This window comes from Rana temporaria, chromosome 5, assembly GCF_905171775.1.
Source record: "Rana temporaria chromosome 5, aRanTem1.1, whole genome shotgun sequence".
Lineage (NCBI taxonomy): Eukaryota > Metazoa > Chordata > Amphibia > Anura > Ranidae > Rana > Rana temporaria.
In genome coordinates this window covers 62,277,553-62,304,715 of record NC_053493.1, presented here as the reverse complement: position 1 = coordinate 62,304,715, position 27,163 = coordinate 62,277,553, and the positions used below count along the sequence as shown (strand labels likewise).

At 41.2% G+C, this 27,163-nt stretch overlaps 1 protein-coding gene across 13 annotated transcripts in view; it reads left to right on the top strand.

The window, feature by feature from the left end:
* PARD3 (par-3 family cell polarity regulator) overlaps window positions 1-27,163 on the top strand; it is a 768,046-nt gene that overhangs the window by 537,314 nt on the left and 203,569 nt on the right. For 10 of the 13 annotated variants that reach the window (XM_040352650.1, XM_040352646.1, XM_040352640.1 and 7 more), the window contains one exon: window positions 10,413-10,523. The exons of the other annotated variants lie outside the window; for them this stretch is intronic. In XM_040352650.1, coding sequence (XP_040208584.1) covers window positions 10,413-10,523 — 111 coding nt within the window. The remainder of the gene's footprint in view (window positions 1-10,412; window positions 10,524-27,163) is intronic. 13 annotated transcript variants of the gene reach the window in all.

Below are 27,163 nucleotides of genomic sequence, written 5' to 3'. Positions count from 1 at the left end.
GTATATATATATATATGTGTGTGTTTTTTAGAATAGGCGTATTTGCACATTTATTGTGAAGGCTCATAGTGTTCCAGTCCATCCCTTTTTCTTATGTGGAAGAATAAAAGCGCAAGGTATTGCACATCATTGCTTGGCAAGGATCATAGAGTGGGCCTTGGCGATCTGACAACTCACTTAAGGATTCCCATCTGTTGTTTTTATAGACTTCTGTTCTTCTTTGGCCACCCTAAAACTGCTCATACAGTAGTTTGAAGTTGCTTAATGTTGACATTTCCTTGATGAGGTAATAATCTCCTGTCCAAGGTCCTGTTCACACCAGAATGCGTTACGAGAAAACCTGCTTTTGTGCACATTTCGCCCACCACATATAAAACACACTACATTTTCTGATCTGCAGCAGGTGTCCACGTTCACTTAATTACATCCCAAAAGCAGGTTGTGAATGCAGTGCTTTTACCTGCATTGGACCCCGTGGTACAGTAGTACCATGCAATCTGGTGTGTGCAGTGCAGCATGTGAATCGCATAGGAACGCGCAAGGTATTCCTGTGAGATTTGTGGTATGAACAGGCCTTGTCATGCACACAACTACTAGATCAGGGTTCGACTAATTCCGGACGGCAGGTTGCCCTTGCGCCTAGAATTATCGACCTGGCGCCCAGGGCAGCAGAGCTGGGGTATCCTGTGAGCGTCGGCCGCACATACCCCCCCCCCACCCGCGATCGTGCGGTGCCGCAATGGCCGCTAATTGAGGTCGCGGCTTTGCGGCAGGGGACTAGAGCGAGACGAGCGGCCGGGATGGATGGATGAGATGAGAGAGCGTAGTCATGGAGCCGTCAGCTGTGCAGGGTCGGGGATGATATCGGCAGAGAGCACAGATAGGCTGTGGGTGCTCCGCCTCCGGCCGCCTCTCGCCCTGGGGATTGGGGAATTCCTCTGAGGGGGCGGGGCCACCTACGTCACTACCACGGGGAGACACTGAGTAAAGGAGCTGGCCGGAGGCTGCAGAGTGCACACATCAGTCACAGAGCGCGGTCACGTGATCACACAGAAAGCGAACAGCGGGTTATTTTAAGAGAAGCCAATAAGACCATAATTTATATCCAATAGGATTGTTGCACTTATGGTTCACAGTTTGTTGATGGCTAAAATTACTAGCACCACTGAGTTAGGGCACAGGCATTTGGATATTGTTCACTTTTCTTATATATGTGCCCATTATATAGTTTTTCAAATGCACTTAGGGGGACTCTGTTTGGGGGGGGGGGGGGCTGCAGCCTTTTTTACTCGCTTTTTCCTAAGCGCAGGATTACACTTATTTACATTCAGGTGCTTGCATTTGCAAAAAATGCAAATAAAGTGGATGTCTGCAAAAAAGAAAAAAAAATTAAAAGCCAGCAGCTACAAATACTGCTGCTGCTGACTTTTAATATTAGCACACTTACCTGTTCTGGAGTCCAGCGCCGTCGGCAGCAGAGGACGAGCGATCGTTAAGATTGGTTAATTTTTATATTGAAAATAAAGCTTTGTCGTTAAAAAAAAAAAAAAACCTGGGGCCAAATCCTCAGCCAGGCGGCGTAACTTAACTTTTACCATTTAAGTTACACTGGCGGAAAATTTCTACCTAAGTGCCCGATCCACAAAGCACTTACCTAGAAATTTTCGGCCGTGTAACTTAATGTCTCCGGCGCAAGGCGGTCCTCTTCTGCAGGGAGCGATGACAATTTAAATGAGGCGCGCTCCCGCGCCGGCCGTACTGCGCATGCTCGTGACGTCATTTTCCCGACGGGCAGCGCGCAAAATTACGTTGCGTCGGGCTTTGTGGATTGCGACGGGACAATAAAGTTGCGTCAGGTAAAAAAAAAGTTGCGCGCCGAAAAATAAAATTCAAAATTTAAAAAAAATTGCGGCGATCGGAAAAAAAGGTCTGTTTTTACAAGGTGTAAACAGTTTACACCTTGTAAAAGCAGCCCTAATTTTATGCATTGTATGCAAACGTAAACTTACGCAGAAAAAACAAAGCTGAAAAGCTTTGTGGATCTCCGTAAGTCCTCATTTGCATACGCAAAGCGGCATTTCAATGCGAAATGCCCCCAGCGGCGGATGTGGTACTGCATCCTAAGATCTGACAGTGTAAGTGTCTTACAGATGTCGGATCTTCTGCCTATCTTTGGAAAACTGCTTCTGAGGATCAGTTCCAAAGATAGGCACAGAGATACGCAGGCTGAACAGCAGTTCCGCCTGCGTATCCCTTTTGAGGATTTGGCCCCTGGCTCCTAACTTTTTTAGCTGGCTTCTAGATTCCAAGCAAATTTGTCAAGTCCTGTACTAGATGAGCAGGTTATTAAACTTCCCCAAAGATTATTATTATTTTTCCTGAGTACCACTGTTCTCATTTCTAGTCCACTTTTGAGTGACGTGAGCAAAAATGCCAAAGCATGCTGAACATCCATGTTGGAGCGCCTCCATAGCACAGGTGTAGTGGGGAGGTTAGACTGTGCTTGCATAGCCAATTGCCTTCTATGTTCATGGACACTATCACTTTCCCCAATATACAGATTATAATTAGAGTGAGCCTTCACCTATCTATATATAATATACAACAGTTCAAATAAGGAACAACATATTAAAATGTAAATCCTTCTCCAAAAAATGTTGGTACTTTTTTATGATACAAACTTAAAATGTGTACCAAAAATAGTCGTCCCTTTTAAACCACCTATGATAATTTTATTCTGCTTAGTGTGAATGAAAAAGGGGACATATGTAGACTCTTAATGGTGTTACCTACTGCGTCTGTAATGGCCAAGCCTGCCTCTCGTCTCTATAACAAATGATTCAGGTGACTTTAATGTGTGAAGTCAAAGGTCAGCACAACTGCCATTATGTTTCAGTCTCAACATATCAAGCGACAGGTTGTGAAAACATTGAACAACGGTTAAGAAATTGATTTGTTTGGTGGTCTCATTGTGGATGTAAGCTCAGTGCTGCTGAGTTAAATGAGTTTGCTTTGTGTCAGCTGAGATGTGTGAGGTTCTTGGGGTCTTGCACCTTTTTTTATTTGTTATAAAAAACCTTCTTCCAATGCTGATATAAAACCTTAAATTGACTAATCTAAGCTTTTCAGTCATCCCAGACTCCCTTGAATGTTGTTGAATACAGGAAATAGAGGTAGAGATAATGCAGAGAGCCAGTTTAGAAATACAGTGTTACTTTCCCCAGCGGAAATGGGATGTGTGCAGATCAATACTAGCTGCATTTTTGCACTGTGCGGTTGACGGACATTGAGCAAGAGTGATGAGTTCCACAGGGGACGGAGCTTTTTTCCCCAAGTGCTTAATGAGACTCAGTCTATGCTATAACAGAACATGATATTGCAATGAAGAATGTCAGACTGGTAACTCTGCGCATCTGCCCATTCATTAATTAAGAAAACATAGGGGTTGATTTACTAAAACCGGAGAGTGCAAAATCTGGTGCAGCTGTGCATGGCAGGCAATCGGCTTCTAACTTCAGCTCAGTGCCCTGGTTCACATTGATGCATTTTGACATGCGATATGACATGTCAAATCGCATATCAAATCTGCGGCAATTGCCATCAATGGCACTGTCCTAACCCACACAGATGTCTGTTAAATCGCCGCCGAAATCAGGACTGACATGCGGGAGTGAAATCGTGTGCGTTTAGCTGACTCCGTGTGAACCTGGGTGGAAGCCGATTGGTTTCTATGCAGAGCTGCACCAGATTTTGCGCTCTCCAGTTTCAGTAAATCGGCCTTACAGTGTGGTTGATTTTCTAAAGGCAAATAGGCTAAATAGCCTCTTCACTTACCCCAGGGCTCGGTGAATGAGGTAAAGCTCTGCTAACTTCCATCATTTAATCATGTGCAAGCAAACATTTTTTTTGTACGTAATTGAGGTAGTCTTTGCAAATAAAACTTCACCACATCCACTAAACCAGGTGTAAAATTATCTTGGTAAACGGCTACTTCCCTTTGCAAAGTAAACAGCCATTCAAAACCCATTTGACTTCTAATGGGTTGTTAAAGCAAGGTTAAAGTTGTTTTGTCATTATCCAGATAGTTTTAATAAGCATTAGAAACGTATCTCACTGATTTATGCGGCTTTAATTGATGAAAAGTAGGGCTTGCTAGTTCACACAACCAAAGGATTGGAACACTTGCAGAGGTATCTTTACCATATTGGTGGCCCCTTTACCAAATGCCAGACTAGACGTCTATAACTTCCCCTGCTTATTCCAGTACAGCTTGAGATGTTTAAGGTTTGATATTTTAATATAAATTCTGTACACCAGGGCCCAATTGGGTTTCAGAGTAAAACTTTCATTAGAGAGTGAAAATGATGGTGAAGCTGCTATTGCCACCTTATGAAAATGGTAGTCACCTGGCTATTATGTTGCCACACTGGCTTCAGTAACTAAATAATCATTGATCTAGAACAAGTTTAGGAATGGCAGAGAAAAGAAAGAGGTCATCAGTCCACAGCCTATGCAGACTCTGAGGCTTCTCAATCGCTGTTGTTCATGTGCTCCCCACCTGGGCCTACGAAATAGCCTAGAATGGCTGTTGGAATGTATTGTACATATATACTACTTATGTTAACATAACAAAGTTTAATCTGCAGTAAATTATCAGATGCCAGGCCAAATTATAGTCTTGGGGATATCGACCCTGCTTGTCCTCCATTACAATATTTTGTTCATTTCCGTGCAATCAAGCCATCATACAGAGTTAATTGCCATCAACAACTTAATTGTCCTTTTTTATTTCATTTGAATTCTACCTTTCGCATCCACAGAAATTAGAAGGGCCTTGAGCAATTAACAGAATGGATACTCTGGTTGGAAAACAAATAGAAAAGATTTAGACTGAAATCTAACCTATTTCAGCAGAGCATGGTATGCCGCACTTGTGGACAGATGCTGTGTGTATATATACGGCTATTTACAGGTATGCATACATCCACATATAACTAAATATAGCAAGTATTTACAAGTATGCATACATACACGCACATGCATACTAGGGCCAATTTAAGAAAGGAGCCAAATAACTCACCAGCATGTCTAAGGAGTGTGGGAGGAAACTAGAGTAGTGGAAGGAATGGGTGTACCATTTTATCACACAGGTTTTGAAACAACGGGAGAAAATCCGTAACAAACACAAGCCCTACTCTTGCTCTTCCTTTGAGGCTGTTATAAGCTCTCTCATGTCATATCTCATTAGAAATCCCTCAATAGCAGCTGTTGAACTCTGTAGAACTGTACAAATTTTATTTCACATCCCTCCTTCCCAGTTGGCTGGAATTATTTTTATTTTTATTCTTTGGCAGACCTCAGACGGGGAATATATATATATATATATATATATATATATATATATATATATATATATATATATATATATATATATATATATATATATATAATTTTCAGTCTTGAGTTTTCACAGCTACTATTTGGGGATTGCCAAGAGAGCTGTGACATGAAAGCAACCGCAATATAGAACTTACAGCAATCTCTGAACCCAGGTACTGTTAGATGGGTTTGCAAGAGGAGTGACATGTTTACTTTAAACATGAACTTCACCCATAAATTATAATTTTAGAAAAGTTGGATCACGTTGCAGGTTTTACCTCAGTCTCCAACCATGTTCTCATGTTGCAGCCAGGGTTCAATTCTGAAATTAAGTTCTGAGTTTCTTTGGGCTGCATTCAAGGTATATGTATGTTTACCCTATAATGCTGCTGTCCCCAGTGCTTTTGTCACTTCCTACCCCATTGAAAATACCAGACCAGAAATAGCCGGTGTTCTTCACACCATAGAGCAGGGGCAGGCAACCTTTGAGATATGAAGATCTACTTATGAAGTCAAAGATCACCCACCCCGAAAAAGACAGTAAGCTTGTCCATTTTTTTTTTTTATAAAATAATTTTACTCGGAATTAAAATTAAATAAGTATTACACAAGTGCAGAGTTTAGGAGTGTGTTATGCAGAGAATTCAGGGTTCACCAGTGCATTATGCTCAGAATGCAGGGTTAAGGAACGAGTGCAATATGCTCAGAATGCAGGGTTAAGGAGTGTGTGTTATGCTCAGAATGTAGGGTTCAGGAGTGTGCTTTACGCTCAGAATGCAGGGATCAGGCGTGCATTTTACGATCAGAATGCAGGGATCAGGAGTGCCTTTTACGCTCAGCATGCAGGGTTCAGGAGTGCATTGCGCTCAGAATGCAGGGTGGTTCGGAGGGGTGATGTGGAAGGTGTCAGGACACTGCTATGGGGGTGACCCTGCCCATAAGTGTCTTCTGCCCCCTTCGCATCACCTCCCCCCCCCTCACACGCACACACTGGATGTCCTCTGCCCCCTCCCCCTATTTCCCCTATAGCAGTAACCCCTGGCCAACCTTCTCTCCCATAGCAGTGTCTTACCTTTTTCCATAGTGGAGTCCGGGAAGCAACACAGTTCTGGACAAAGGGCAGGAGCTGGCATAGTAAATTTTCATATTTGCAAGCTGGCGTTTGGTTGCTTAGGACCATCCTGTGTCCTAACAACCAGTCACCAGTGGTTTAACTTAAAAAGTTAGTTTGACTGGCTCCTCCCCCCACCCTCAGTCCTGAGCTGTGCTTCCTCACGGTCTCTACTGTTCACTGATCGCAGCAACTGAGGAGGCTGGAGGGAGAGTAAGGGATCAGACATAGAGAGCACGGCAGAGCCGCAGAGGAGGCAGGAGTGGAGAGAGACGGCTGGGGAGGAAAGGCAAGGACCGGCACTTAAAAGGCAGGTGTCGCAGCGCAGGAATCTGTTTGCGGTCCACCTGTCACCTGCAGGCAGGTGACAGGTGGACCGCGATCAACAAGTTGCCGACCCCGCAATAGACCAATCAAACACTGCTCTAAATCAAGCAAAACTGGGATTAAAAGGTTGGAGTTCCTCTAAGTGTTGGAGGCATGCACTTTTGACATGCAAATAGAGTAAGTGGTGTTTAGGCATTGTATTTCATATTTTGTTCTAGTATTTGTTGTTGTTATAAAACCAGATGCAGGGAGATGACAATATGAAAACAGAGGCTAGCTAATAAATTAGGCTTTTTCATTTCTACCATTCATAAGCAATTTAACACTATGGGACTTTTTATGTCTTAATCAGTTTTTGTTTTTCTTCATTAATCAACTAATGGATGTTTCTTCTATAGCTTGCTGTCCTAATGAAATTCGTAGGTAATTTGGCAGGCTACAATGATCTCATCAGTAACGCAGCAAGTTTAGCCCATTTAACAGATTAAATTGAGATTTTATTTGGTTTCGTTGTGCTTGAAATTTAACACATTTGGATAAAGGGAGACTTTAACCAGTTTAGGTCTAGAAACAAGTACCTAAACACCAGCTCGAGTTTAGATTATTTCCAATAAGGGGGCTTTTGTTCTTACATTATTTAATTTGTCTTAATTGACTAATGAAGGAACTGCAATTGTATTCTAATAAAAAAAAAAAGATGGGCTAGTCACTAGGATACGTATGTAACTAAGGCAAAAAATTTAAGGCAGTTTAGCAAAACTTTGGAGCAAAATACATTAATAGAAATCCTCAGATACAAAGTATACTACTGGGCCAAATACCAGTCCTGGGGTAGCCCGGCTGAATTAGTCCAGATTCACTGCAAATGAAGGATCTCTAATGGGACTAGAGCCCACAATTCTGAGAATGATAGGTTGGTATTGAATTCAAAAGTCAGTCAGCTCAGTTTGGGATCCAGTTTGTTGTTTTTAAGAGTGTAAAACAAAGGTGCCACGCTATGCAACTCCTTTTTAATAAATGTATTATATTTGGGGCAGAGAACATTGGTATTAGCACAAATCTGATAACTTTTTCAACAAAATGCTAAAATAAAGGAAGAATTGGAGAGTAGAGGTGAGGTGGAGAGAGAAAGATGAAGAATTCGATTAAATGGTGGAGTGACTGGGAAAGGATTGCAGTTTGTTCTACGCTGTTTACCAGTTTATAATTCTATGCGACTGCAGTCAAAGTCAGTTGATATAAAACGTGTTATCAGAGGTTTCCATATTTCTTTAATTTGGGCATGAAATCAGTTTTTCTATTATGTTTTCATTTAATTATGGCCCAAGTAACCCACATTTTAACTTCAGCTACCTTTTAGGCTTCTAGTCTGTCTGTGTGTCTGTCTGTGTGTCTGTCTGTGTGTCTGTCTGTGTGTCTGTCTGTGTGTCTGTCTGTGTGTCTGTCTGTGTGTCTGTCTGTGTGTCTGTCTGTGTGTGTCTGTGTGTGTCTGTGTGTGTCTGTGTGTGTCTGTGTGTGTCTGTGTGCGTGTGCGTGTGTGTGTGTGTGTATATATATATATATCTAATGTTGTAGCTGTAAAATCGATGGGTAAAGAATTATATATAGAACATTGGATACACAGTTACCCATGGCCTTCTTTACAGGGGGCATGTCCGCCATATATGTATAAACTTGCATGTGGTTCAGGACAGCCTCGAAAACACAAGTGGAAGGATAGTTGGTGCGATGTGAGCTATATGACTGGGTGTATGTTTTTTTTTTTTTTTTTTTATTATTATTATTTTTTAAATAAAAAACATCTCTTGCCTCCACAGTGGAGCTCGTTTTGCACAGGGTGGCCCCGAATCTTGTCTTCTGGGGTTCCACGGTGGCTCTCGCAGCTCCTCCCCACATCAGATAACCTAGGAGAAGCATTCTCTTGGGGGGTTACCTTGCGGGCACGCTCCCAAGTCCAGCATTTGCATCTATAGACACAAATGCCGCACTCTGCCCTGCCCGCGTCATTGGGTTTGATGGCAGTGGGAGCCTATGGCTGCGCTGCTATCACTCTATTCAATCAAGAGCTGGGACCCTGTGGAGAGAGGACAAGCGCGTCTCCGCCGACAGAAATGCAGGCCTGAGGTAAGTAAAAGGGGGGGGGGCTGGGCACAGCGAGGTGTTTTTTCAAGGTTGAAAGAATATTCGGGTTTACAACAAATCATTAAAGGGGTTGTAAACCCTCGTGTTTTTTCACCTTAATGCATCCTATAATGTGAAAAAACTTCTGGCAGTTACCGGCCCCCCAGCTCCCCCCCCCCTGTTTTACTTACTTATGCCCTGGAATTCGCTTGGCAACGACGCGCTCTGCCTCTCTCCACAGGGTCCCGAGTCATGATTAGATAGATAGCAGCGCAGCCATTGGCTCCTGTTGCTGTCAATCAAGCCCAATGACAGGGGGGCAGGGCCAAGTCATACATTCGGTGTCTATGGACACCAAATTAATGACGCTTCTCCTAGGGGGTTATCTGATGCGGGGAGGAACCGCGAGAGCTGACGAGGGACCCCAGAAGTGTGTGTTTGGGGCCACTCTGTGTAAAATGAGCTACACAGTGGAGGTAAGTGTGACATGTTTCTTATTTGTAAAAAAAAAACTTTCCTTTAGTATCACTTTAACTTCTAATTAGATTTTTAGAGAGTTAGAACATCTAATGCTGTGCAGGGGCGGAGTTTGGTTTTAAGGATGTAGATAATGATGTATTTGTGGTATGTGTAATAAAAGTAGAATACAAAAAAGGTAGCAATGCTCCAAAATAGGGTACTGGCTTGAAACATGGAGCTATTCTTGACAGGAAGCAGTAACAAGAGTTGGCAGAGGCTCTTGTGGTTGGAAAGGCTCCTCTGTAAGCAGGGACAGAGTACCCCTGTGTAGAAGAGTAAAAGGTCAGAAATACTAAGTTTGTGCCATTAGTTGGCAGGTCCTGGCACTGTTATGCAAGAACAGACCGCTATTTGCATCTTTTTTTTTTTTTTTTTGTCTACCTTGCCATTTCCTTACACTGTATACAGACAACTTGTTTTTGCACTTCTACATTGTTTGGCAGCAAAATGGTATAAACTGAAAGTCTCCTTTAAGGGGCCCAGAGGACATTTTCTTCAATTGACATCAGTAGGAAAATCCGACAAAAAGGTGACAGCTGTAATTTTCTTTGGACGCAGTGGCACCCTGGCTTTTTAGAATTATCCAGCCCCGAGTTTATTTTATGGACTCTAGTCATTGTGAGGCGAACTATGTGAAGCCTGTTTTCACTTGGTGCTTTACTAACAATTTAAGCAGTTTGAACATATATCCTGCCCTATAATAATCTCTGCTATTATTTCTGAAATAGGAAAGCTGTTAAAACTCAAGTGTAGCCAAGTAGGACTTCTATAAACCGGTTGCGCTGATTGCATTGTGGCAGTGAATATCCCTGCAGAAAACAGCGAGGACACAGAAGCATAAATTGTAATCAAGTAACTGTGCACTGTTAGCAGCAGAGAATGGCCTCCACAAAGGCACTTGTTGTCGCCTTTTCATTCTGCAGACCGGTGTTAGAATTGCGCTTGTTCTTGACAGGTTTGGCAAACATCGAAAAGATGACAAGATTGATCACAGGGGATCGTGGAAAATGAAAGAAGCCCACCCTTCAGAAGATGACAGGATGCGAATGAGGCAAGAACAGGAGAGGTAGACTTCAACTGAGCCTTAATTAGCATCTTTTCCTAACCTTGCAGCATGCGTGTCTTATAGCACATTGAAAGCTACTGACATAACCTTTCTAAAAAACCACAGTACAATAGTTTAAAATATCACCTTGTTTGTCTTGAAGGCTTGTTTTCTATTTTGTTTATTTATATATTTATCTATATCTGGTTTTATCAAATCCAATACATAGAATCCTCACACCACTTTTTTTATTATTATTTCCTGTTTAAGTTGGGGGGGTTTGCATGTGTTGTACTTGCCTCCCTTTATTGTATACTGCAGTACTTCTTGTACACAGTAAATGAACGCGGCCGGCTCTCTTGCTTCATTGTTTGCATGCTGCGCATGTGGGTTTTATTTCCCTGTAGTCGTGTATCCATTTTTTAGGCCGTTTTCTTTTACCAAGTGATCTGGTATGATTATGATTGATGGATTATATGTTGTGGTCTGTCTTTTGCATATTCAGTAAGCTAGTACTTTTTAAATCAGGCTACTCATGAGTATACAGAGTTTCTGTTATCTAAGTAGCACTTTTTGTTCTTGACCCATTTCACCAAAATATGCTGCACACAGCAGTATTACCGTTGTCTGATGGATCTCTCATACAGAGTTAAAGCAAGATATTATTCAAATTACCAGTCTCCTCTCGGAGAATAAATACACGGGATGTATTTACTTATTTAGGGGGGCCTGGAATTGCAAGTTTTATTTTTGGTTAATAGGAACATTGACACATCAACATTTACAAGCAGGAATAATTCCATGTTCAATAAATGTTATTGTATTTCTTTTATTTTGTTTAGTGTCCACCGCTGGAGAAAGAAATTGCCCCAGCGTTGACTTTATAGGCAGGTTAAGGGAGTGTAAAAAAGTAATACAAGGTATAAAATATAACCGTTTATTTAATATAATAATAATATATATAATATAAAACTATTTCCCAAGAGGAGACAATAAAATACATAAGGGCATAGCATAATGATAAAATAACAAAACAAGCACCCAATTTGTAAAATGGTCTGGAGCACCGAGCCGGCCAGGATGGAATAATGGCCCAACAGGCTTCAAGGTGTTCACAGCTGAACCTGATCCCAATGCATTTTGGAAAATGGATTGTATATTCTTTCAGGGGAAAAGAAAAAGGGTGCACAAAATCCATAGATACAATAGAGAAACAGTCAATACAATATTCAATAAGTAAGGTTAACATATGGACCATAATATGGCAGGATCATAATGCACACTTACTAGTATTTATCATGTACAAGACATCAAGTGCATATTAATGGAATCTCCAGCGGGACATGACTCAACTCAGCAGGGCACATGCAGGCGTACCCGGACACAAAACCCAACATATGGGGAGCGTAAGCAGTCAGACACTATAATTTTACCCCCCACTGAGAGGAGCAAAGGGGGGTCTGTAAATACAATTAAATGTAGTAAGAAAAAAAATAAGAAAAACCAGCGGTGGCGCTTGGGAACCGCCCCCTCAATCCACGGCCACCAGGCACATGACTTACAGCAGCGAGGGTATTTTTCTGAAGCACCTGATTGGAGCCAAAGGCTCTAATAGGCTTCAAAATAGGATAGGCTCATGGCGCAGATGCATGATGCTATTTTTTCATAAGCACCAAATCATATTGAAACCAATCTGCAGGCATATAACACCAGTTAATGTGTTGGCTATGTATTTAAAACATTTGACTTATTTTAAATGCAGTTATAGGAAGTTCCTGGATGTGTGGTGATCAGCCTTCTGTAATCACAGTACAGCAAAGTTTGCAAGTGGGGCATGGAATATGCTTGTAGAAAGAGCAGAGTGATGACCTCATCGGTGTGCTGCTTTATTTCATTGTCCAGTGGTCACGCTGGGTGTATTGCTGAAATTGCACTCTTCCTCCAGATCCCACGATACGGCTGCACAGAACTACAAATTCTTTGGCTGTTGTAATAGCTCCCATATACAGTATGTGTTAAAGCTGTACAATTTTAGCAGCTTCCCCGGAGATCCATTCTGCGGTATGCTTTCCCTTTTGCGAGTTTTGCTGTACAGGTTATTACCAGAGGTCTATCTGTGCCAGGATTAGACTCCAATGGCTGTATTTCATGTGCCAAGGGGCTGTTTTTTTCTAATGGCCCCACTCCATTCATACAGACACACACAGGTCTGTGCGGGAGGATGCCTTAAAGAAGAACTTCCCCTTTTGGGTTCAGCTCCGCTTTAAGGCAACTGTATTACATTTTTATATATATATATATATATATATATATTTTTTTTTTGTTTAAAGATTTTATTGGTATATCAAAGAAAATCACATATTGTACATGTAGTCAAATGAAGATACAATAAAGTAATATTGGACTAAGTCGTAATATCATACGTACTACAATAGGAATAGTAACAACGTTAATACGTATTGTATAAAATTAAAGTAAATACAAGTTTGATTCAAAACAGTATCTGAACTTCGTGGGGAGAAATGTAAGGAATGAAGGGGGAAACACTACAACAGAATATATTATTGATAAATATAATATTCATACTAAGTCTAAGTAGAAGTAGGCTGAAGAGATAAAGTTTTAAATTCAACCGATTTAGTAAAGAGTGACCAGCATGCCCATTTTTTATGAAATTTCGTGGGAGAGTCCTGAGCTTGTAGAATTAGGTCTTCAATTTCAATAAATATATATATTTTTTAATAAGGGAATGTAGATCCCTAAAAGTACTTTTTTACTGTGCGTCTCTGCCTGCCTTTAACTAGTATGAGGCCAAATGCAGATCCTTTTTTTTTTTCTTCTACATATATGTTAGATGTGTAGGGACCCTATAAACATTTTTTTTTTTTTTTTTTTTTTTTTTTTAATCTTGTTTTACTTATGTAGTAAACTCTCAGGAGCAGGGCCCTCCTCACACTCTTGTATTGAATTGAATTGTATTGTAACTGTACTGTCTTCCTTTATAATATAAAGCGCTTCTCAAACTGTTGGTGCTATATAAATCATGTATAGTAATAATAAGAATGTAGTCGGTTTCAATGTAAATGACATTTTGCTTTGATTTTGCAAAGAAACTAGAAGCTACAAAGGAAGCCTGTGCACACTATGTATCCCAGGTGAGAACAGCAGTCGGGATAGCAGTGCTGCAAGTCAGGAGCTGACCCGCTGATGCCTAGCACGGTTTAACGGCCACATACAATAACAGGTTTTTTTGTGTTAACAGAATCCGGCGACGTGCGGCTAAAATGCATTGAATTCTGGAAGTGTTAATAAAGCCACCTCTGTTCCTATTTAATCAGCCGGGCAAGCCTTGTGCTGCATCCGGAGAGTTTAGATGCCAAAGTAAAGTTGTATTTAATTTGATTTTTATTGTAAAGTAAATAGCTGTTTGGTCCCCTGCATGTAGACACCTCCGTCTAATTCCTTCATCTACTGCGTGAGCAGAAAAAAAAACATTTATTGTCCATAGATAACTTGCCTTTTTGCAATAACTAAGTTCATTTAGGACCGTCCATTTAATACATATTTCCATTCTTTCTTAATGATGTAATACTTCTGGGAAATCGCTTGGCAATAATGAATTTACAGTGTGCAGAAAGCATCAAACAAAAGTCCTGTGGGGGCTGAAGAACAAGCAAATGGTCCATTAAAAATAAAAATCAATTAAGCCCACGATTTTTATACAGAAAATACCCAACCTCATCTTTCTAATAATAATATGCTTACAACCATGTTCTGCTTAAACGCCCATAGTATTTGCCCATATTGATCGGGGATGAGACAAACATATTAATGATAGTACTTTGTAGAATTGATTGAATAATAGGGCTTTTTTTTCATATGTACATATTTATTATTTAAAGTCATCTAGACTTTCTGCAGCATAGTATGTACTCTGAGCTCCTCAGCACTTTCAAGGAAATCTCCTGCTTCTCAAGCCATTTTGTAATTTAATGTCATTAAAAAATTACTTTTCCTTCCCAGCCTGAAGTCGAGCATTCTTTTCTCTAAAAAGAAGAAAAAGGGGAAATGGTGTTTTGTTATTATCAGCTGTTATCTCACCACATTACTATTTTCACTGCCGTTTTGCTTCAACCAGACCAGAAGCTGAACTGCAGGAAACCTGCTAAATATATGACATGCCTATACGCAGAGAGGGTTTACCTACCAAAGTGTTGGTTGTTGTGTATCCATTCCTGAGATTAAAGGATAAGTTCACCTTTTAAAAAAAATATATAAAAATAAATGCACATCATTTTGCAGTTAGGCCACTTTCACACTGTTGCGGGAGCAGCGTCAGCAAAAAAGCGCCGCTACTTTTACCCCCCACTAGCGTCCAAGAAAGGGTTAAAATAGCCACGGTGTCCCATTCATTTCAATGGGCAGGAGCGGTGGAGGAGCGGCATACACACTGCTTATAAGATGCGGCTAGCAGGAATTTTTTGTACTGTCCTGCTAGCACACCACTCACACTGGAGACACAGCAGCGGATGTTTAGGGACGGTTTGCAGGCGCTATTTTTAGCGCAATAGCGCCTGCTATTTTATTCTTTACTAGGAGCCTGGAAAGCATTGCACCCATAATCGGCAGATCGTGGGTGCCATGCAGGTCTCACGCACACTTGTCAGTGCATCGTAGGAGCAGGCAGTAGCACACTGACAGGAAGAGACCATGAAATTGCCTAGAGCACTCAACAGCACCTTGGTAGTTTATTAAAAAACTACAAGCCGACAGCTGCAAAGGCATACATGTTATACTTGCCTGCTCTGTGTAATGGTTTTGCACAGCGCAGACCCTAATCCTCCTTTTCTCGGGTCCCTCATCGGCGCTCCTGGCCCCTCCCTTCTGTTGAGTGCCCCTACACCAAGCTGCTTGCTATTGGGGCAGCCGAACAACAGCTCTGTGTCCATTCAGGCATTAGGCCCCACCTCCTCTCTCCTCATTGGCTAATTGACTTTGACAGCAGCGGGAGCCAATGGCGTCGCTGCTGTGTCAGAGCCAATCAGGAGTGAGAGCTCTGGACGGCCGAGGCACTTGTGCACATCACTGGATCGAGATGGGGCTCAGGTAAGTAATAGTGGGGCTGCTGCATACACAAGTTTTTTTTAATTTAAAAACATAGAATACATTAGGATAAAAAACCTTCTGCATTTACAACCACTTTGTCAATGGCCTGGAATAAGGATAGAAATAAGACATTCTCAGCTCTGTTGCAAATATGTTTTATTATTTAATGTATTATTACATGTATTTTTAATGTACCCACAGCCTATGCACCATTTTCATATTGTATATTTAAATCAGTACCTGTCCTCAAGGAGCCTACATCTCTGATGCCTACCTCACATGTATACATACAGATAAACCAACCAGAAGGTCTTTGGCATGTAGGAGAAAATCGGAGTACCCAGAGGAAACCCATGTAAGCAAAGGGAAAACATACACAGATGGTCCTGGTCAGGATTCAAGCCAAGGACCCTAGTGTTGCAAGGCAGGAGAGCTAACCAATAAGCCACTATGAGGCCATAAATATTGTAGGTCTGTGTATTGGTTCTGAAGCCTGCAGCTAGCAATGGAAGCCCCATATTTCTCTCATGACACTAGTATTTACTCTAATTCTGTTGGAAATCACTCAGTTCCTGCTCCAAAAACAAGCAGCACCAGGCTCTTGGATGTAGGCCTATAAGAGGCAAACTGCCAATGGGCAGATGGCAAAAACTTGTCTATTCAGGAAAATTGCTCCCAGTATGCCTTCACCATATGTGATTTTATGTATTTGTGAGTGCAGTTATTGGTCCATTCTCCATCATAGTGTTCTTCCCTTCTCAGACTATGGGTGAATGTAGTGAGTTGTTTGATTCTTACAAGCTTCAGGTGGTGAGCTTGGCATGTTATAACTATCTGGGAAACCAGGTCTGCTAGCTGCTCAGTCATCATCAATGATATTTAAATCGGGTATATTAGGCTTTGTTTATACTGTAGTCCAGGGTCCACTGGCATTGTCTTATCCTTATGTAAATCGAGTCCATTGTATTTAGGTTGTTATCTGTTTATAGCCATCCTTCATTTCATAACTTGCCTCAGGAAGTTCCATAATATACAGAACAAAAATCAGTTTCTTTTACTAAAATGGCCTATTCTAAAAGTGTCCTCTCTGGTTAGGTTTGTTGGTTGGCTCAGAATGTTATGCCGCGTACACACGATCAGACATTCCGACAAAAAAACGTGGATTTTTTTTCCGATGGATGTTGGCTCAAACTTGTCTTGCATACACACGGTCACACAAATGTTGTCGGAAATTCCGAATGCCAAGAACGCAGTAACGTGCAACACTACGATTAGCCGAGAAAAATTAAGTTAAGTGATTCTGAGCATGCTTCAAAATGATTCCGAGAATGCGTAGAATTTTTGTGCGTTAAATTGTGTACACACGGTCGGAATTTCCGACAACAACTTCTGTTGTCGGAAAAATTTAGAACCAGCTCTCAAATTTATGTTGTCGGAAATTCCAACAGCAAATGTCCGATGGAGCATACACAAGCTCACATCGAAGATTTGTTAATGGAAAGTCTGACCGTGTGTACACGGCATTAGGATGAATTCATGTAGCAGCTGCAAGATAATGTTCTTGCTAAATGCATGCCGCCTGAGCTCATCTGAGGGTTCAGCAGTTCTGTCAATGTTGACATTGGAGATCAGCACATCAAGCGTTACTGCACTTTCTATTGTGTCCCATTTTGTCTCGGACATTATTGAATTCAGATGACGTGTGTTTCTTGGTATAGGTGCGTGCTTTCTAGAAGTCTCATCTTTCATATTTCAAGTATGAACAGATGGTTCAGAAGGCTGTCTCCAATCCCAGCAAAAAGACAGAACCTGATAGTAGGTTAAAGCCACTTCACCCATTTTGGCGGCCCATTTTTGTGAACATTAAACCATACGAGCAACTTGATCTGCCCTACTTTCATTGAGACTGAAAAGCTATCAGAGGTGCCTTAATTCTCCTAATGAGCCCATCACCAGTTCTGTGACTAGAATAATGTCTTTTATCCACCTTGCAACTTGTCTTATCTTGTCTTCTGAATTCCCTTTGAAATGCTTATTATGAATAAACTTGTGAAAGTTTCACTTGCTGCTTACATTCCTGACTTCTATATCTAGCTGATGAATAAGTGTAACAGTGGTAGAGTTCACGTGCCATTTTGTCTCCAGTGAATTTCTCTCTGGTACATGCAAAAAAGTTTAAAGTTCAGGTCTATGCAAACCACAAAATATGCAGATGAATACATAAGAGAGCTTTTTTAACTGCCTATGGATTTGTATTTCTGTCAATCCAATGATACAATTTACACTGCTTGATCGTTCAGCACTAATCTGTCAGGCAAGCAGGACATGTGAGTTTTCTCTGCTGCAGTTAGGTAACATTTACAGGTATTGTCCCTTCCCCATCCTGTGATTGGACAGTGAAAGGAGAAACAGAATAATGAGTTCATCTTTCTGTATCTTCCTATCCGCATGTTCCCTGTTACTACATGAGCACTGTAGTACAACTTACTGGCTCTCCTTGTGCTGCTTCTCCTTCTCCCATTTTGGCTAAGATCAAGTGTATTATCTGTTCTTATCAGTGTCCAGTAGGGGTGCACCACTGTCGTTCTAGCGTTTTGGTAGGAATGGTTGGCTGTATAGTATATCTGCTGGTATGATATGCTACCTCTGGCTAAGTATGGGGCCATTTTTGTTACCAGGCTCCAAGGCTTAGCCAGTGCATCTGCACCAGCACTATTGATTATTTTTATTTTCCTCCACTGTTTTTCCACTTTGCACTTTTGCTTGTTTCTTTCACTTGGATGCATGGTGTGGGTCCTAAGGCTTACACTGAAGGCTGGGGGGGGGGGAGAAGGGCATTGGGTTCCTTTCTCCTAGCCCTTCACCTAGTTGTCAGTGGTCAGCTTCAGTTGGCCATGAGGAGAGGGGTCCACCAGGCCTTTTGGCTAGGTGGATCATGTTCGAGCCTTGCCCCTGTCAGGAGCCTTGCACCCCTAGAGGTCAGGGCAAGGTCCTACTCCTTCAGGGTTGCACAAAAGATACACCCTTGGGTGCTCTTTGTCTGCACATGCAATTTTTGTTTTGTACACTTAGGTGGGTTTTTTTTTGCGCACCACCATGGATCTCCCAGTCTGAGCTCTGCTCCACAGGGGAATACAAGTCAATATCAGTATTGACACTGCTTACGGTTTAAAAAAAATATATATATATATATATATAGCTACATTAATTTGCATCTTTTATATCTGCCGGTCTTACCTGCCAAGAGGTTTACAACACCTTTTTTTAAACTGTTATAGATCTTGGATGGAATATGATAGTGTCCTCCCACAGCTTGCTGAATGAATAGTAAAAGACCAGCAACATACTGATAGTCATGTCTCAGTGCCCTCCTCCTTTCAGGATGATCCTTGTCAGTAAATTTGCATGCTCCCAGTCATTTCTTCTCCCAGTCTGAGCTTTGCTGTGCAAAGACTGCCAGAGGCTTAGGCTGGCTATACAACGTGTGCATTTCTTTCCTTCAGCCTGTGTGTGTGTGTGTGTGTGTGTGTGTGTGTATATGTGTGTATATATATATATATATATATATATATATATATATATAATGTATGTGTGTGTACGCCAATAAATACAGTATATAATATACACACACTATATTATTACCAAAAATATTGGGATGCCTGCAGGCCGGTCAAGTTTCTCCACCCCAAACTCATTCATCCATGTCTTTGTGGACCTTGCTTTATGCACCACTGGTGCACAGTCATGTTGGAACAGGAAGGGACCATCCCCAAACTGTTCCCACAAAATTGGGATCATGAAATTGTCCAAAATGTCGTATGCTGAAGTTCTCTTCACTGGAACTAAGGGGCCAAGCCTAATCCCTGAAAAACAACCCACACCATAATCCCCCCTACACCAAATGATTTGGCCCAATGCACAAAGCAAGGTCAATAAAAGATATGGATGAGCATATTTGGGGTGGAGGAAATTGACTTGCCTGCACGGAGTCCTGACCTCAACTTGATGGAACACCTTTGGAATTAAAACACATACTGCGAGCCAGGCCTTCTTTCCAAATCAGTGCCTGACCTCACAAATGTGCTTTTGGAAGAATGGTCAAACATTCCCAAACACTCCTAAACCGTGTGGACATCGGGCCAGATTCACAAAAGGGATACGACGGCGTATCTGCTGATACGCCGTCGTATCCCTGTTTCTATCTATGCGACTGATTCATAGAATCAGTTACGCATAGATATCCCTAAGATCCGACAGGTGTAATAGTTTTACACTGTCGGATCTTAGGATGCAATACCGTGGCCGCTGCTGGGGGGGAGTTCGCGTCGTAAACCAGCGTCGGGTATGCAAATTAGCAGTTACGGCGATCCACAAAACTTTTTCCCGTCGTTACGTCGCCACAAGTGTTAGTTTGCCGTCGCAAAGATAGGGCACCTTTTACAAAGTGTAAAATTACTACACCATGTAAAAGTATACCCGTCTTTCCTGCGTCGCTTTTGAATTTTTTTTTTCATTCTTTTTTTTTTTTTCCCGGCGCAAGTCTTTTTTTCACGTCGCGATTCACAAAACGTCGGCGCGTCGTAATTTCGCACAAAGCACGTCAGGAAATTTGCTTCGGGAGCATGCGCAGTACATCCGGCGCGGGAGCGCGCCTAATTTAAATGGTACCCGCCCCATTTGAATTGGCCCGCCTTGCGCTGGACGGATTTAGGATACACCGCCGCAAATTTCCAGGTAAGTGCTTTGTGGATCGGGCACTTAGACAGAAAATTTGCGGCGGTGTAACCTAAATCGGTTACGTTACGCTGCGCCCGGGCTACGTGAATCTGGCCCATCCTTCCCAGAAGAGTTGAAGCTGTTATAGCTGCAAAGGGGGCAACTCAATATTAAGCCATACGGACTAAGACGCCATTAAAGTTCTTGCGGGTGTAAAGGCAGGTGTCCCAATACTTTTGGTAATATAGTGTGTGTGTGTGTGTGTGTGTGTGTGTGTGTGTATAATTTTTCTTTTACACACACATATTTCCAAATCTTTTATGGGAAAAGTCTACTCTGTACTTTCCAAAATAAGTGTGATACCATTGCTGGTTCTGTTGGGCCCTATGATCAACCCAGACTTCCAATTTTTTTTTATATTCGTCCCAATTATAACCGTGCAACAATTTATCGTTTTGATTTATCGTTTGCCCTCACATTCACTTTGTGTCTCATTGCACAGTGTCAGGCTATTGTGACTCTCGTACATGATGAAGTGAGATGTACAGTACTTATTAAAGGGGTGTGTTGTTCGTTTCTGTTAAGTCTTCTTGGCCTCTGGCATTCAAACGGGAAGAGGCCGATTCCTAATCACAGTGTGTTGTAATGAATCCATTTGTACAATGCAGTAATTAAACCAATCTAGCGCTGAACATTCCCAGGAGCCTCTATTGTACAATACCCCTGGGGGAAAGACGACTTCCCCCTTATGTCAGCTGGCCCTGCACATCTCATTGCCCTGTCCTGTGTTAGGGTGCTGTAAGCTGTTTTTTAATGAATAGGAATGTAGCAAGTACAGGAAGGAGACAAAAAATTAACTGTGTGGTTTCTTGATCACAGCGCTTCATCCATTTTAATTAGAAGAAAGGCTAGTAAGCCCTGTGACAAGTGTCTTGAATTAAAATCATTAATTTGTGTCAAGCTGAAAAGAGATTGCTAATGTGGCTTTAGTGACAGCAGGAGCGACATTAACCTTATTATCCAGTCCCCCCCCATCCTATGCATGTAATCGTTTATTATTTTGGGGTATTCATTTAGGATAAGTGGCATAACGAAGTTCATGAATTTCGTTTTTTTAAGATCTAATCATTGCGGTCAATGCTGCAAAGATAGTTTATGCTAATCACTCCAGACAGAATTAAAAACGTAACCTTGCCAGAGGCCATGGAAGACCTTTCCAGAACTATGACGGGTATTTATATTTAAAAAACAAACAAGCGATATCTGTTCCAAAACCCCTAAAAATTGCCCTCTGTTTAGTCGTTCTTTAAAAACAGATGGGTTAAAACTTTGGGAACATCAATGTCTAGATGAAGCCAGATTTAAGTATTAAATTCTTCAGATTTAGTTATTGATCATGACTCCGGGTTTAGTATACTGTTGCTTGTATTTTAATGCAAGAGCTTCTCTACGTACTTTGATTTGGCTGTGTACTTTTATTTTCCAAAGCCTGCATAAAACCAAGACACTTGATGACCCTGCAGGTCCTCAGCAGAGAATAGAATGGTTTCATCTTTCTTCTGTCACCATCTGGACCCTTTACACCAGGGAAGGTGAACAGTGGGGCACTTTTTTAGTGTATTTATAAAGTCTACCAGACCATAATATTTTTAAAGAGGAAAGCAAATATTTTATTTTCCTGGCTAAAATATTTTCTTTAAACACTTAATATCTCACACATTGACTCTGAACTCTGAGTTTTGTCAATGGAGTGCATGAGCTTCTGTTATTGCTTTGGACGAAAGAATAGACTGCTGCCAGAAAAAAAAACTCTTAAGCCACGTACACACGATCAGTTTGTCCATCGGTGTAAAAAAATAAAACATGTTTTAAATTTTTCCTATGGGTAAAATAATCCGATCGTCTGTATGGATTTCCATGGGTCAAAAATACACGCATGCTCAGAATAAAGTCGATGCATGCTTGGAAGCATTGAACATTTTTTTCGGCTCGTCGTAATGTTTTACGTCACCGCGTTTTGGCACGATCTGATTTTTGACTGATGGTGTGTAGGCAAGACTGATGAAAGTCCGCTTCATCGGATATCCGACGAAAAAATACAAAGGATTCGATTCCATCAGATATCCCATTGTGTGTACAGGGCTTAAGAAACAGTTTGGATTATGATTTTTTTTTTTTTTTTTTTTTAGACTCTGGCTGTTTTCAAGTGGTTCTAAAGCCTAAACATTTTTTTACAAAAAGTGGACAGGATCCATGTAGTTTCAAGAAAAACAACAAAAGCGCACCTCATCCCAATGAAATAATGTAGAAAAAAGGGGGAGTAGTGGGATTATAACGGTGCTAAATTACTGAAATATCAACAAGCCAATCATTTTACTATATTTATTAAAATATCATGAAATATAAAAATCACATGACAAACAAATTGTTTAAAAACATGTGTATTGTTACAAACATATTGATTATTGTGGGTCACTGGAGATCCCAACTTGAGATATGCTAGCGGTCAGGTAAGATGTTATTTCCCAATATATTTTGCCAAAATTTGCTTCATCAGGGGTTACACTGTGACCAGAAATTAAACAACCAGCTCTAACAAAAAATAAAACATGTGAATCAGGCATGCACATAAACATATAATATAATACTACCATATAAATAAGGACAAGTGCTGACCTGTCGCCCCAAATAGGGACCACCTTGATCCTGACAAAAATGTAGGGTAGCAGTCTAGGACCCCTCATACAAGGTGTGGAGCCTTAATCCAGAGTTCTAAAGGTGTGTAGGGATATAGCTCAGGCTGTAGGGGGAGTGCCTATGTTCCAAAATTATATAAAAGATTGATTTTTAAAAAAGTAATTCAATTAATTGTAAATAAACAGGGCTTACTATGTCTGGAATTAGCAAACACTTGCGGGGACAGCCAAAAAAGCCTGCAATTTAGAGTTCAAAGCTCACAGGTTATTAACAAAAATCTGACTTGTCCAATCAACAAGCCTTAAAAAAGAGGAAGAGAATAAATCTTCTTAGTTAAATATATTAACCATGCTGGATGGCCAGATCAGAACACTAGGCAAAATGTGTCATTACTACTTAAATAGTTTTATATATATATATATAGTACCAATACTGATCATATAAGGAAATCCAGCAAATTACAATCCCATAAACAAAGGGAGGAAAGAGAACAAGGCTTGGAATAAAGATTAACCAGCAGAAGCAGAAAAGTAATATTGTTATATACCTCAAAGCCGCACAGCTAACACACAGCTGTCCCCATGTTACACTGCAGTAGAGATGTGAACCTGCCGGCCATTTAACCCCCCCAACGTCACCCGGATGTCTGACGTCAGCGGGCATGCGCGGACACAGAGGAATAGCACGTTTGGCCTACAATCCCCATTATACTCGGCGGCAATATCGCATCATGATGACGCGATCAGGTGGCAGCTAACAGCTGTCAAACATGACACCGAGATGATTGAAGCTCAGAGAAGGAACTAAGACCCAACCAGAAATGGGGAGAGGACAAAAAACAGGGCATTCACAGGATGTAAAAGCAGGCTAACTAGCGCAGAGACACAGATCGGGCATTTATGAAAGAAGCCCTTGGGTGTCCATACGGCCAAACTGTAGACCCCTAGTGGTCACAACATGTAATAAAAGATGGAGAGGAAAAGGTCCAATCAGTATTCCCAACATTATGGCTGGAAATTTCCGTTGTCCCAATACAGTCAATCAAGCCTGATAAAAGGAAAAAACGTGGCATCCTATAAAAAAGGGGAAGCGACAGGGCAGCACAAAGTCCTAAGGAAATAAACAAAGACAAGAAAAATATATAATTATTATAATTTTTTGAATTTAATGCAATTCCTTGCATTAAGGTAAAAACATTTTAGGCATCAGTATCCCCCCTCACCCCACTTTTACTTACCTGAGCCCTTAATTTGATTCAGTGCTGTGGACATCTGCAGCTCTTCTCTCCTCTCACTTATGGGCCTCACCGGCTTTGCTGGGGCACCAGGAGCTTTGGGCTTCCACTGGTGTCAAGCAAAGCCAGTGATGAGAGAGAGGGGGGGTCAGGGCTGAGTCCCACTGTTTGTGTCAATGAATGCAGCAGCAGGGCTCCAGAGCGAGCACACGAGTGCCCCCATGGGAAGCGGCTTTCTATGGGGGCACTGGACATGGAGGGAGAGCCAGGAGGGCTGACTTGGAGAACCGAGAAGAGGAGTTTCAGGGCCGCTCTGTGCAATAGAATATGTATGACATAATCTACTGATCATAATCCGCACAAATACCATGCAACACAAACAAATTATTCACAAAAATCACACAAAGAAATATTCATGTATGTGTTGCTCAGCCAAACACTGTACAGTGATTTCACAACACTCAAACCAATATAATCAAAACAGAAAAGAGTGTAGCGTAACACCGTAATCTTATAAAAATGTGTTATAAATATATAATGGAAAAGTCCAGTGTTCAAAGTATTATAAATTCAATGACTTAAGTCCTCTTAACTGCCAAAGAGAAAAAAAATCAATACAGTATATATAAAAAAAAAATGAATAACAAAAAAGCACAACCACTTTAAGGGGCCCTTTCACACAGGCTTTCCGATTATGTCCGCCTGTTGTTTTTTCAGGCGAACCTGATCGTACACTCCATTCACCCCTGTGGAGCAGCCGATGTCAGCGGTGACATGCCCGCTGACATCCGCCAATATCCCATCCTGTCTGTGAATTCCAGAAGGATGGAAAACCTATTTTTCATCTGTCTGGAGAATCGGATCGGATAGAATCGGTTTAAAACCGACAGGCTGTCTGCTTTCATCTAATCTCCATAGAGGACAGCTGAGCTTTGATAGGTCCATCTCAGCACAGTGAGCGGAGTCGGACCTGTCATGCACCTGCTCATTGGGGATCAGCGGATTTGCTGAGAAAAGCGAAGTCCGTACACGCACAAGTCCGTGTGAACTGACCCTAAAGCTCCTTTTATGTCTGAGCTGCTTTTGTTCCTCATACAAGTCAATGCAAATACAAAAACTATTTGTAGCAACTCAAAAGCAAATCAAGTCAAGTGTCCCTGAAAGCAATACCGTATTTGCTTTGCTTCCAAGTTTCAAACCCATGTACATGAGCCCAATGCCTGGCAAAATAGTTTACACTTTTGAATAGGATTGAAATATTTACAGCATTTGTCTATATTTCACCTACTATATGTCCCCATTGGGGAGCTTTCACTTAATTTCAAAACAGGAAGTGATTGTAAATCTATAAAACGGAGACATATTTTTAGGAGTGTCATAGTAGGGTCAGAGTGACATATCCCCCATTTCTTGTACAGGTATTGGGGGGGGGGGTGAAGTAAGGGTGACAACACTGGACTCATAGATGAAAATAAAAGGTAATACTGGTGCCATTCCTGGAAGTTTCTGGGCCCTTGGCATGTGTTTTTTTTGTAGAAGAGTACATGGCTTAGAGGGAAAAAAAAACAAATGTCTCAGTATACACTTGCAGCTGAGGCGTGGGAATTGCATTGTTTCAATCTGAACATTCTTATTATTCTATTCCCATATTTATATGGTGTTACAGTATGCTTACAGATATATTGAACTTTCCACTATCTCAGGGCACATCTGCCAGTGATGCACACTTTTCACCCTCTGACCTCTTCAAATAGCCCGGTCATGACAAACCCCAGAGTGCCCCCTCCCTTCCTCTGTTTTACAGCACTAAGTCAGACCGATAAGAGCATTTTAAAGTGACTATAAAATGTTGGTAATAAAAAAAGAGATATGGTGCAGATGTTACTATTGCTTACAAAACGCTGACACATGCTGTATCTTCTGTATATCATAGCATATCCTCCACTTTTTGTTAGGAGGTCATGTGAACCTTCACTTGATCAGGTTAAAAAGAAAATGGGCACATTTGTCACTTTTTTTTAACAATACTTTTAAGATCTTCGATAAACAGTATGTCAGAAAATACTAGAATTTTTCACCCTTGAGTAAACATGGGAAGTAAGGGATGGCTGCCGTGTGGTTGTCATCGATTGTCATATATGCCTTTGCTAAGTGTACTTCTGAAAGCTTATAAACCACTGATACCATAAGTCAATGTCATCCCACAATACTATGGTTTTTAAAACATATTTATAATTAATAATAATAAAAAAAAACTATCCTAAGCATAGAACTGTTGATGTCCCTGAGCATGTTTCACACATAAACCCAAGAATTGAGTATAGGTAATGACATGCAGATATTTACAGCTCTGCTGGATGTTTACCATCCAACTCTGGGGCATGACATCCTGGCACTACTCACTCTTATAATGAACTTGCATTGGGTCCAAGACTTGCTGTGAGTTTGAGTAAGGCTGTAGAGTACCATGTGGTGACAAACCCCAGATATCCTTCATTAGATGCTTGCTTTGAGCATCCATACTGTATTGTGCCAAAACCTTTTGGAAGGCTTTAATTTAATATTCTGTTATCCCCTATCAGAAATCTGTTGGGAATAGGGGATAAATTCTTAACAAGTTGTCTTACTGTAAGCCATGGTGGTTACCAGCATAGTCCTGCAGTACCACAATCAGCCCATTATTTGTCCATCAGGCCACCACCATCACCATCCACTTACTTGAAAATGAGCGTACCCTGTAAACATGGTTATACTACTCTTTTCAGCAAGCAGCATGTTGAATATTTGATCTGAACTTAATCTTCTGTTATCTGATGTGTTGGATAGTGCATTCATCACTGGGCATTGTGTTTTTCTTCCACGGCCTGCTATATCACTACTATGTCCTATAGTGACATAGCGGCCAGCG